Raw genomic sequence first — 13,176 nt, 5'->3', positions numbered from 1 at the left:
GAGTCAGAGTTATACAGCACAGAAAGAGGCCCTTTGGCCCATCGTGTCTGCGCCGGCCCTATTTATTCTAATCCCATTTTCCAGCACTTGGTCCGTAGCCTTGTATGCTATGGCGTTTCAAATGCTCATCTAAATGCTTCTTGAATGTTGTGAGGGTTCCTGCCTCTACCACCCTTTCAGGCAGTGAGTTCCAGATTCCAACCACCCTCTGGGTAAAATATTTTTTCCTCAAATCCCCTCTAAACCTCCTGCCCCTTACCTTGAAACTATGCCCCCTGGTTATTGACCCCTCTACTAAGGGGAAAAGTTACTTTCTATCTACCCTATCTATGCCCCTCATAATTTTGTACACCTCAATCAGGTCCCCCCTCAGCCTTCTCTGCTCTAAGGAAAACAACCCCAGCCTGTCCAGTCTCTCTTCATAGCTGAAGCGCTCCAGCCCAGGTAACATCCTGGTGAATCTCCTCTGCACCCTCTCCAATGCAATCACATCCCTCCTATAGTGTGGTGACCAAAACTGCACTAGCGTTTTGTACAGCTCCATCATAACCTCCCTGCTCTTATATTCTATGCCTCGGCGAATGAAGGCAAGTATGCCATATGCCTTCTTAACCACCTTATCTACCTGTCCTGCTGCCTTCAGGGATCTATGTACATGCACACCAAGGTCCCTCTGATCCTCTGACCTTCCTAGGGTCCTACCATTCATTGTGTATTCCCTTGCCTTGTTAGTCCTCCCAAAATGCATCACCTCACACTTTTCAGGGTTAAATTCCATTTGCCACTGTTCTGCCCATCTGACCAACCCGTCTATATCTATACAACAATAACCCAGGTAACAGCAGCCAACATGGTTTGAGAAGGGGAAGATCCTGCCTCACTAACCTCCTCCACTTCTCAAGGAAGCAGCAACCCGAGTACACTGTGGTCAGCTTGAGGATGTAGTGTACCTCGGACTCCAAAATGCCACTGACAAAAGTCAACAGGAAAGGCTATTAATTAAACTCAAAGCTGTCAGGATTCGGGGAATGGGAAGGAAGCTGGTTGATGGGCAAAACGAAACTGAGTACTGATTGGAGGAGACATGTCAGGGTGGGTGGGTAAGTGGTTACATAAGTGCCCTTGATTCAGAAACTCAATGCAAAATGGGCAAATTTGCCGATGATACCAGACTAGGACGGGCAGTGGAATTGGAAGAGGCAGCTCAGATATTACAGAATGAGCTGGACATACTTAGGCAGAAAAATGACAAATGGAAATTTAAATGCAGACCCAAGTGTACAGTACTGCACATAGAAAGGAAGATTCAGCGACACCCGTATTCCGTGAATTGGGTTTGAAGTAGATAAAGATGAAGCTGAAAGAGGCCAAGGGGCTTTAGTAGACTCGCGCTCGGCATGTCCAACCGATGCACAGCAGCAATCAAAGCAGCCAATAGGATGGTAAACTACACGGCCAAAACAGTAGAGTACAAGTCAGAGGGAGTCACAATCAAACTGTACAACGCTCTGGTCACCGGCACCTTGAGTACTGAGTCCACCTCTGGTCACTGAGACACAAGAGCGCTGGAGGCAGTGAAGAAAACAGAGATCCCTAGGGTCAAAGGTCTAAGTTATCCGGAATGACTGACGAAACACGGGCTTTTCAACTTGGAAAGGAGATGTCCGAGAAGTGATCCTATAGAGGTATACAAGATAGTTAAAGGAAGGGCAACAGTAAAACCAGAAAATTACCTGAACTTGAATTGTAAGAGTAGAATAAGGGGACATAGGCTCAAATGAGTAAATAGTACATTTAGGATTGATGTGGATGAGAATTGGATAAATACTTGAAGGGAGAAAATTTACAGGGCTATGGGGAAAGAGTAGGGGAGTGGGACTAATTGGGTTGCTCTACCAAAGAACCAGCACAGCAGGATGGGCCAAATAGGCTCCTTCTGTGCTGTCTCATTCTATGACAGTGAATTCTTCTTCACTCAATGATCAACAAGGACTCCTGGGAGGAACGGTGAAGCTGAACACTCTGGAATCATCTAGAAACAATTGAATGCTACTATGGGGGACTTGAGAATCTTTCGAAGATTGACCAACAGGCCTTCCTCGCCCATAACCATCTTGTGATTTTGCGGAACACGAGTCGTGGTGTGGGAGTGCCTTACCTCTCAGTGTACGGATGAGGCTGCAGTCAGGAACACCCCACAGCTTACAGAGCCCGCTCCTGTAGACAAATGAGACAAGTACAAACTGCTATCAGTACAACTTAACCAAACATGGCAGGGAATCCAAGGAACGCAAGAGCACTCACAAATCCTTTTATACATACTGGTCGATCTCCCCTAGCATGGCACACAGGGGTTCAGGAGCGAGTGTAGTCTTGCAGTGACGCGGGGTTGGGTTGGGGAGGGGATGTTAAGACATACCCAGACCCATTTTAAAGTTAGACATTCTGTCCTTATTTTTTTACTATGTAATACCTTTTATATATTATTCTTAGTTAAACAGCAACACTTGCAGCATATTAAGTGGAGCTGGCTGGAGCATAGGAGTTCTCCTGCAGTACAGACGGAGGAACTAGAAGATGCAAAACTGAGGCATCACAGCTGGTGGGAGGGTGTAATTACAGCGTGACGTGTTTACATAGGCAGTTTTCATTATAGATGTGGACATAGGAATTTGTGCGCAACCTGAAGATTTTTAATACATAAATGGATCCCTATGGCATTGCACATGGGTGGTCCAAACTAAGTGCAGTATTCAGATCAAGCAGGGTTAGAGGGCCGGGGGCGGGTAATTGGACCAAAGCACGGGGAGAGGAAGGGAAAAGAACTAAAAGGGAGAAGAGGAGGATGGTAGAAGGGGGTGGGGGCTAAGAACAGGGGAAGGCAGCAATGGAAGGGGAGGTGGAGGAGTGGGACAGGGGGCTGGAGAAAGCAAAGACAGGGAAAATACTTCAGCAGAAGGGGGTAAAGAGGACACAGAACTACCTCAGGCCCTGGAGACACTTGTACCGCGAGGGGGACAGGGTCAGTGGGTTTGGGTGGGGGAGACAAACACTTTCAGTGTGGGGGATGAAGCCAGCACACACACTCAGCAGGGCAGAGGGGAGCTGGGCCTGGCAAAGACCTCTAGACCATGTTAAGACTGGGTCAATATTCAGACTGGAGTGTTCCATGGATGGACCTGGGGATTGGGGCGGGTAAGTTTTGGCAGAGGAACTGGATTTTTGAATCTCAGTTTGGGGAAGGGGGGCTTTCTCCTCCAGCATTCCCCCCCCCCCCACCCCCCAATTCAATTCAATTCAATTTTATTTGTCATATATGCAGCAGACATATGTACTGCACAATGAAATGTTGATTTTTACAAGTCCTCCCAACATTGGAATAAATATGGCATAGCAATGATAAAAATACTAATAGAAATACAGTAATAATAAATAAGACAACAGTAATAAATAATAATAAATTATTTGTTCATGAGTCTTATGGCCTGGGGGTAGAAGCGGTTTCGAAACCTGCTGGTACGAGACCGTATGCTTCGGTCTCTCTTACCGGACGGGAGCAGGGCGAAGAGGTTGTGGCTGGGGTGGCTCGCGTCTTTGATGATTCTCAGGGCCTTACCCCGGCACCTTTCGGGGTAGATATCCTGCACAGCAGGTAGTTTAATTCCTATAGTGTGTTGTGCAGCCCCACCACCACCTTTTGAGCTCAGATTTTTATGTCAGAGGAGAAGGGGTTAATCTTTCAACTAGTGAAGGTGGATTTTCATCTTTGTTCCACTTACCACTGTGGTCAGGGTGTAGTTTTAATGTGATAAATTTACATAGGTAGTTTCCATTATAAATGTGGGAGTAGGAATTTACAATATGCCAAGTTGCCAGAAGCAAATGTAAGCTTAACATATTATTAAATGCAAGGTCCCACACTACCAAGCTTAACATACTGGAACTCACTGCCTGAAAGGGTGGTAGAGGCAGAAACCCTCTTCCCATTTAAAAAGTTCTGGGATATGCACTTGAAGCGCCATAGCCTACAGGGCTACGGACCAAGAGCTGGAAAGTGGGATTAGGCTGGATAGCTCTTTGTCGGCCGGCGCAGACACAATGGGCCGAATGGCCTCCTCCTCTTCCGTAAATTTCTATGAATCTATATTACAGTCAGAGTTGCAATTTGCTCCAGTGTACTGTGATAATGTCACAAAGGTGATGACTGTCCAAGCAAACAGCAAGACCGTACAATTCTACCAACACTAAAGAATACAAGTTCAATTCTGCTGCTCTTTAGGTTTTTCATTCCTCATGACCACTGAGGGGGCAAGCTGGCAACCCGATTCTCCAGCCTCTGCCGATACCAGCCTACTCCAGCTTAGAATGGCACAGGCTCTGAGCGCATCTCCCTATGGAGAGGTCAAAGGAGGAGAGGAACAACTCCACAGGGAGATCAACGCAGACTGTGTCACTCAATGCTGCCTCCCACACTTCCACGAGTAGGTCAATACCATAATACACGCACGTTGAAACCCGCATACAGGAAACTTTCTGCTATCCGGCACCGACGGGACCGAGCTGGTGCCGTTAGCGGGTTTAAACTATGTGATAAGGGAGTCTGAAGGCACCTTTATGTTGAGAGACGTGCCGTTTTCTCTCTAGTACATGGCTGGAGATCTCCGGAGACCCTCATTTTCATGGGTTCTGCAAACCGCTGTTGGCCCCCAATTACCTTCTAATAGTAGAGAGTCGTTTCATTTTTGAAGAGGTGGCACCATTAAAGATAAACCGGGCGAACAGAATGCCAGGGCTCCTTATTAAATGTAAATAGTGCCTAAAGTACTCGGGTAACCCCAAGGCAGCAGCAGCTACGATTGAACCAGCCGCAGGATAAGTTAAAACTGCGCCTCGCAAGGCTGCCTGGAGTTGGTTATGATGTGACTCAGCTGCTGCTGCAATTCCCAGGACTGATGATACAGAAAGGAAAGGACTTGCATTTATATAGCACCTTTCACAACCTCTCAAAGCTCTTTACAGCCAATGAAGCACTTTTGAAGTGCAGTCACTGTTCTCATTTAGGGAAATGTGGCAGCCAATGTGCGCACAGCAAGATCCCACAAACAGGAATGTGATCATGCCCAGATAATCTATTTTAGTGATGTTGATTGAGAGATAAATATTGGCTGGGACACTGGGGAGAACTCCCCTGCTCTGCTTCAAAAAGTGTTGTGGGACCTTTTACATCCACCTGAGGGGACAGACCGGGCTTCGGTTTAACGTCTCAACCGAAAGGCAGCACCTCCGACAGTGCAGCACTCCCTCAGCACTGCACTGGAGTGTCAGCTTCGATTATGTGCTCAAGTCTCTGGAGTGGGACTTGAACCCACAACCTCCTGACTTCTGCCCAAGACCAACACCCAAGAGAAGATCAAGACACTCGATTATTTTAATTCACTGAATGTTTCTTTTATCCGGTGTTATCCGATTTCCCCCCCCATCTCTCCTAAATATGATGACCTAAGATGGGACACTATCTGCACTGTGGGGTTTCTGTGATTTCTGTGATAGATTCTTGGACACGGACAAGCCTCTGGTGCCTCAATCAAGTGCTCAATCTTCATGTGCGAGCTGGACATTCAGAGCAGGCTATTCGACCATGGAAAACATTGCAGCAAGAGCCTGATGTCGTGTCAGCCACTCACGTGCACTTCCAGAAAGTGTCACTGAATCACCGTGGGAGCCTTGGCTCCTTTTCCGTTGCTGAACCTCGGGTCCGGAGGCAATTCCAGCGCCTCCGCTATTGCCCGGCTGAAATAAACTAATTCAGCACAGACCAAGGCTCGCAACCGGGACCTCGGTCACCTGCATGGTTCAGTGCCACGCCAGGCGGACCACCGACCCATTTACGAAGCCCACTGAACGTTGAGGCTAGGCATGGTCGCCCTTGGGTCTTACCAGGAAGCTGTAACCAGGAACTTGGAGTTGGGGCTGAACTGGCAGTAGGAGATGGGCCGGTCGTCACCAATCTGGCTGCAGAAATTATTCAGGGCCTGCAATGAGAACACAGAGCGCGTTAGGATGTGTGTGTGTGTGCGTGTGTGTGTGTGTGTGTGTGTGTGTGTGTGTGTGTGTGTGTGTGCGTGCGTGCGTGCGTGCGTGCGTGCGTGCGTGCGTGCGTGTGTGTGTGTGTGTATAGTCTCCTTAGGTAAACAAACAGAATTTGCTCTTGAACTGTACCATGTTTACAATACAATGAGAGGCAGTATAAACACAAAGGGGTGATGCAGCAGAAATTAAAGGCGACACACAACACTGGATTACATCAGACACACAGATAGAAATTTCAATCTAAAGCACGAGTTTAATTATGGCCATTCCAGAGATCGGGTGCCGTAACTGGTTTGAATGCAACACCTTTATCTCTGGTACCCAGGCTCGAGTCTAATCCTAAACCGGATCAACAGAATGAAAAAGTCTTCAGTTTCTCGCAGCCCTAAGAGCTCTTTGTTAAGAGTTTATGACAGTTTCAAGCCAGTTTGCACTGGGTGAGAGCCCACAGCATCAAACTGCCCAAAACACGGCACAAATTGGCAATCAGACTGAAGGGAACAATGTAGTAACCGGAAATATAGAGGGGGCTCCTCTTGGACATTACTTAACACAGTGGTTCTCAAACTGGGATCCGCGGACCCCTGGCGGTCAGTGGAGACTTTCCAGGGGGTCCGCAAAATAATGCGAGTACCGAGCAGGGACTTGCGGCGGCCGCACTCCGCTCCCACCTCCCGGCTCACATCAGGCCCGCCGCTCAGTCACTTACTCTCCGACAGACATCAGCGGCACTGCTGCTGCTGCGTTTACCGCCACGCAGGCACGGCCAGGCCGAGGAGACGGTGGCCGAAAGGCGGCAGGCTTGGTGCAAGCCTGGAGTGGCGTGCAGCCGCCACCTGTGCAGCGCAAAGTGGGCTGACTGTCTCTCGTAGGAGGGGAGCAGCACCAAGATCGCCAGGTAGACCCACAGTGAGAAGCAGGCGCACCCATCTCACTGATATCTGTAAGTAAATACCGGCTTTCTTAAAAGCATTATTAAAACACTCTTCACATGCAGCACTTCCATATTATTATATATTATAATTTAGATGACGGGGCCGTGATTACTAATCCATTTCAAAAGGGGTCCTTCAACCAAAAAAAGTTTGCGAACCACTGATTTAAGACGCAGATAGTAGAGGGAGTGTTATTTCGCACCTGGCCTGTGGATATGATAAACAGCTCCACACCTGACACGGGAGAGCTTGGTGGTGGCACAAGGGACGTCATGTGTGTGCCCATCCCCAACACTGACATCTATCACCTTGATGAATGCAATAAACAACTGTATTGAAAGGTTAATCAAAAACAATGAGGCTTTATCACCGAGATTGCGAATTTTCTTTAAAAATCATTTCAAGGGGAAAGAGATGTCAGAGCTGGGAAAAAGGGACATCTTTTCCATATTTTCATACTCCGTATTATCATAAAACACTCCCGGGGCAGGTACAGCACGGGTTAGATACAGAGTAAAGCTCCCTCTACACTGTCCCATCAAACACTCCCAGGGCAGGTACAGCACGGGTTAGATACAGAGTAAAGCTCCCTCTACACTGCCCCATCAAACACTCCCAGGGCAGGTACAGCACGGGTCAGATACAGAGTAAAGCTCCCTCTACACTGTCCCATCAAACATTCCCAGGGCAGGTACAGCACGGGTTAGATACAGAGTAAAGCTCCCGCCACACTGTCCCATCAAACACTCTCAGGGCAGGTACAGTGGGTGTTCTGCTTCTTCTATCCAATGTACTCATTCTGTATTACCTTGATCCATCTGCCACCCACCACCCCTTCACCTTTAACCTTCCACAGTATTACTGCTCCATGTGCCTCCAGGCTTCCATCCGTGGCCTGTCAGCTGTGCTGTGCTGAGCGCGATGGGATTCAGTGCTATTCCCCCTCTTTTCTTGCTCTCCAGAAAGAGAAGGCAGAGCAATGCTATTACGAAGCAGGGCGCTCCCAGATCCGCAAACCAAGTGAAATGCCTACGTAACAGTCACTTCACAAGGGAATTCATTGAGGGACGTGCTTTGCGCCACTGTAGTGCAAATGTGCCAATATGAATGCGAGGAGCTCACTCTGTGGAGGGAATTGCTGGTGCAGATCCACATCCCAGCATTCCACGACGCAGCATCAAATGGCCCTTTAGCAGGAACCTTTGAAACTCTCACTGCTCCACACCGTCCCATCAAACACTCCCAGAGTTTTCAGAAAGCATTCACTAAGGTGCCACGCATGAGGTTGTTGCACAAGATTAGGACTCATGGTTTTGGGGGTAATATTAGCACGGGTTGAGGATTGGTTAACGGACAGAAAACCGACAGCAAGAACAAATGGGTCATTTTCAGGATGGCAGGGTGTAACTAGTGGGGTACCGCAAGGATCAGTGCTTGGTCCTCAGCTATTCACAATCTATAGCAATGACTTAGATGAAGGGATTGAGTGTAATATATTCAAGTTTGCCGACGATACAAAGCTAGGTGGGAAAGTAAGCTGTGAGGAGGATGCAAAAAGGCTGCAAAGGGATAGAGACCGGTTAAGTGATTGGGCAAGAAGGTGGCAGATGGAGTATAATGTGGGGAAGTGTGAAGTTATCCACTTTGGTAGGAAGAATGGAAAAGCAGAATATTTTTTTTAAAAAGGTGAAAGACTAGTATTCAGAGGGATTTGGGGGTCCTTGTACATGAATCACAGAGAGTTAACATGCAGGTACAGCAAGCAATTAGGAAGGCAAATACAGGAAACTTTCTGGTATCCGGCACTGACGGGACCGAGCTGGTGCCGGTCGATCAACACTGCCGGAGAAACCAGTGCTAATGTTAAAACATACGGAGCTTCGGAGCTCCGTATCTAGCAACAGACCCTGTTGCTTAGCAACAGCTTCAAAACAGTCGGCGCAGCTTGCAAGCGTCTCTGTAGCTAAGCAACAGCTTCAGCTAGACGCTTGCAGAGCCAGGAATGGAGAAAAAAAGCAACGAGAAGTAAAAAAAAGTTATCTGAACCGACTCCTGAATTTTGCCGGTGGATAGAGCATTCCGGAGATTTAACCTCCGTTTAAACGAAAGTTTCCTGTAATATGTTAGCCTTTATTAAAAGGGGGTTGCAGTATAAGAGTAAGGGAGTCTTGCTGCAATTGTACAGGGCCTTGGTGAGGTCATACCTGGTGTACTGTGTACAATTTTGGTCTCCTTACCTAAAAGGATATACTTGCCTTAGAGGGGGTGCAGCAAAGGTTCACCAGACTGATTCCTGGGATGAGAGGGCTGTCCTATGAGGAGAGATTGTGTAGAATGGGCCGATACTCTCTGGAGTTTAGAAGAATGAGAGGTGATCTCATTGAAACGTATAGGGCGAGAACTTCGTGTCCCCACGGGCGAGTATGCGCTGGGTACTCACGCGTAGGCCCAACGAAAGTGCCGGTTTCGGGCATGCGCGGAAAACCGGAACTTCCGTTCCCTTAAAGGAAGGGGTTCACAGGTCGAACGCGTGCGCCGGAGAGGCAGCACGTACGCCTGGAACTTCCGTTTTTTTTGCAGGTTTCTCCGGGAGGGTAAGTCTCCAGCAGCTACGCTTTCAGAAAGCAGTCGCAAGGCCTGTTTTTAACAAGGTAAGTGGTGAATTAAGTAAAATTAAAACATTTTTTCCACAGGTTTATTATTTTTAAATACTTTAAAGAAAGGTAAGTTTATTTTTAGCCCCGTTAGAAACTGTAATTAATTTTTTCAAAAATTTAAATTACAGTATTGTTTAAAATAGTTATTTTATGTTATTTTAAAAATGTGATTTAAAAAAAAAAATTATTTGAAGTTTTAGTGATGTTTTGGGGCTAAACTCTATTCACAACGGCCGGCGCGCTAGGTAAGTGCAGGTCGGGGGCTTGCACCCGTGGGAAGCCGCCGACCCAAATTTCTGGGCCATAAAATTCTTCGCGGGCTTGACAGGGTAGATGCCGAGAGGCTGTTTCCCCTGGCTGGTGAGTCCAGAACCAGGGGTCACAGTCTCAGGATAAGGGGTCGGTCATTTCGGACTCAGATGAGGAGAAATTTCCTCACTCAGAGGGTTGTGAATCTTTGGAATGCTCCACCCCAGAGGACTGTGGATGCTCGGTCGATGAGTATATTCAAGACTGGGGTCGATAGATTATTGGGTACTAAGGGAGCCAAGGGGGATCGGGCGGGAAAGTGGAGTTGAGGTAGAAGTTCAACCATGATCTTATTGAATGGCGGAGCAGGCTCGAGGGCCCTTATGGCCTACTCCTGCTCCTACTTATGTTCTTAAATACAGAGTAAAGCTCCCTCTGCAGAGTCACAGTAATTAAACCCAGTCAGGTGTAGATGGGTGGCTGCACAGTAAGTCCATCTATACTATTCCGAACACTTCCAGACAGGGTACAGCATGGGCTCCATAGAGAGTAAAGCTCTTCCTACATTACCCCATTATATACTCCCACACATCAGTTAGTTGCAACTAAAGCGCCTTCTACAGGAAACTTTGTGCTATCCGGCACCGACGGGACCGAGCTGTTGCCGTTCCCTCAAAACTGCCGGACACGCCAGCATTAATGTTGAAGTATACGGAGCTTTTCATCTCCGTATCTGACAACAAACACTGTTGCTTAGCAACAGCTTCTAAACAGTCGGCCCGTACCTTGGAAGCGTCTCTGTAGCTTAGCAACAGCTTCAGAGAGACTTTCCAGAGCCTGACTGTTGAAAAAAAAAGCCACGAGAAGAAAAAAAACCTAACAAAACGGCTCCTGGTTTTTGCCGGTGGCTCGAGCTTGCCGGACATTTAGCCTCCGGATAACACAAAGTTTCCTGTACTACCTAACAGAAAATTCACGTAAAAGGCTGCAATTTTCTATATGCTGCTCAGTTCAGACATAGCTTAGCTCCATGTCGCAATCTGTCCAATGGGTGCACTCTCATTTGTACTCACCCGTAAGCTCTTGTGGAGCTCTTGCTGCCGAGCAGTTCGGGAAGCTTCCAGAATCTCCTTGTTAGCCCGTGCTTCCTCCAGTCGCTTCATGGCTCTAAGAAACATGACAAAACTCAGCAATTCAGCCTACTTCATATCAATTACAGATCGTCACACACACTCATGGAAGCAGAGATTGTAGGTTGTTACTGTTTTATACACGCTGGAAAAAAATGAAAGACTTGCATTTATATAGCGCCTTTCACGACCACCGGACGTCCCAAAGTGCTTTACAACCAATCAAGCACTTTTTTTTTTTTTTTTTATAAAGTGTAGTCACTGTTGTAATGTAGGAAACCCGGCAGCCAATTTGCGTACAGCAAGCTCCCACAAACAGCAATTAGATGACCACCACATAATCTGTTTTTAGTGATGTTGATTGAGGGATAAATATACACCAGGGATAACTCCCCTGCTCTTCTTCGAAATAGTGCCGTAGGAGCTTTTATGTCCACCTGAGAGCGCGGACAGGGCCTCGGTTTAACGTCTCATGGAATACGGCACCTCTGACAGTGCAGCACTCCTTCAGCACTGCACTGGGAGGGTCAGTCTAGATTTCTGTGCTCAAGTCTCTGGAGTGGGACTTGAACCCACAGAGACTTGAACCCACAACCTTCTGACTCGGAGGTGAGGTTGCTACCCACTGAGCCACGGCTGATGAAGCCAGTTTCTGCGCTACTGACTGGTCACGTCCCTACAGCTATGCTTTCCTACTCATTCCGTTGTGTATGTGATTTTGTTCACCCCTCCTAGTATTGACCTGCTACTTTGAAACATGAAACAGTCCGCTGCAATTCTCACACCATCACTACTACTGTACGCGCGTTCAAAATCTGTGCTTCATTTACAGAAATAACTAAAAACCTCAACATTTCTACGTTTATTTAGCATTACCAATGCAGAAGCAGAATTTTTTTTTTAGTACAGAGCTGATTTGAAATTACCCCAAAGCAGGGATTCATCAAACAGGCTGCCCACCTCTCCAAAACTCAGTTAAAAACCAAATTAGGGATCCTCTACGTTCATTATTAAGCAGGAAATAGCAGGACATTTAGAAAATCGTAAGACAATCAAGCAGTCAACATGGTTTTATGAAAGGGAAATCGTGTTTGACAAATTTATTAGAGTTCTTTGAGGATGTAACGAGCAGGGTGGATAAAGGGGAACCAACAGATGTAGTGTATTTGGATTTCCAGAAGGCATTCGATAAGGTGCCACATAAAAGGTTACTGCACAAGATAAGCGCACATGAGGTTGGGGGTAATATATTGGCATGGATAGGGGATTGGCTAACTAACAGAAAACAGAGAGTCAGGATAAATGGGTCATTTTCCGGTTGGCAATCAGTAACTAGTGGGATGCCACAGGGATCAGTGCAGGAGCCTCAACTATTTACAATCTATATTAATGACTTGGATGAAGGGACCGAGTGTAATGTAACCAAATTTGCTGATGATACAAAGATAGGTGGGTTAGCAAGTTGTGAGGAGGACACAGAGTCTGCAAAGGGATATAGACAGGTTCAGTGAGTGGGCAAAAATTTGGCAGATGGAGTATAATGTGGGAAAATGTGAGGTTATCCACTTTGGAAGGAAGAATGAAAAAGCAAATTATTATTTAAATGGAGAGAGAGTACAAAATGCTGCGGTACAAAGGGATCTGGGGGTCCGAGTACATGAAACACAAAAAGTTAGCATGCAGGTACAGCAAGTAATTAGGAAGGCTAATGGAATGTTGGCCTTTATTGCAAGGGGGATGGAGTATGAAAGTAGGGAAGTTTTGATGCAACTTTACAGGGCGCTGGTGAGACCACACCTGGAGTACTACGCACAGTTTTGGTCTCCATATTTAAGGAAGGATATACTTGCATTGGAGGCAGTACAGAGAAGGCTCACTAGGTTGATTCCTGGGATGAAGGGGTTGACGTATGAGGAAAGGTTGAGCAGGTTGGGCCTATACTCATTGGAGTTTAGAAGAATGAGAGGCGATCTTATTGAAACATAAGATTCTGAGGGGGGTTGACAGGGTAGATGCTGAGAGGATGTTTCCCCTAGTGGGGCTATCTAGAACTCGGGGGCATAGTTTCAAAATAAGGGGTCGCCCATTTATGACAGAGATGAGGAGGAATTTCTT

At 47.0% G+C, this 13,176-nt stretch overlaps 1 protein-coding gene across 3 annotated transcripts in view; it reads right to left on the bottom strand.

The window, feature by feature from the left end:
* prpf4 (pre-mRNA splicing tri-snRNP complex factor PRPF4) overlaps positions 1 to 13,176 on the bottom strand; it is a 43,959-nt gene that overhangs the window by 15,948 nt on the left and 14,835 nt on the right. For all 3 annotated transcript variants that reach the window (XM_085965888.1, XM_085965889.1, XM_085965890.1), the window contains 3 exons: positions 11,005 to 11,098; positions 5,938 to 6,032; positions 2,159 to 2,217 (listed from right to left, as the gene is read on the bottom strand). In XM_085965888.1, the coding sequence (XP_085822014.1) occupies positions 2,159 to 2,217; positions 5,938 to 6,032; positions 11,005 to 11,098 (248 nt within the window). The remainder of the gene's footprint in view (positions 1 to 2,158; positions 2,218 to 5,937; positions 6,033 to 11,004; positions 11,099 to 13,176) is intronic.

Source organism: Somniosus microcephalus, chromosome 23, assembly GCF_052327205.1.
Source record: "Somniosus microcephalus isolate GS21.2 chromosome 23, FLI_Smic_1.0, whole genome shotgun sequence".
Lineage (NCBI taxonomy): Eukaryota > Metazoa > Chordata > Chondrichthyes > Squaliformes > Somniosidae > Somniosus > Somniosus microcephalus.
The sequence above is the reverse complement of the archived record's forward strand: the minus strand, read 5'-3'. Positions and strand labels throughout refer to the sequence as shown.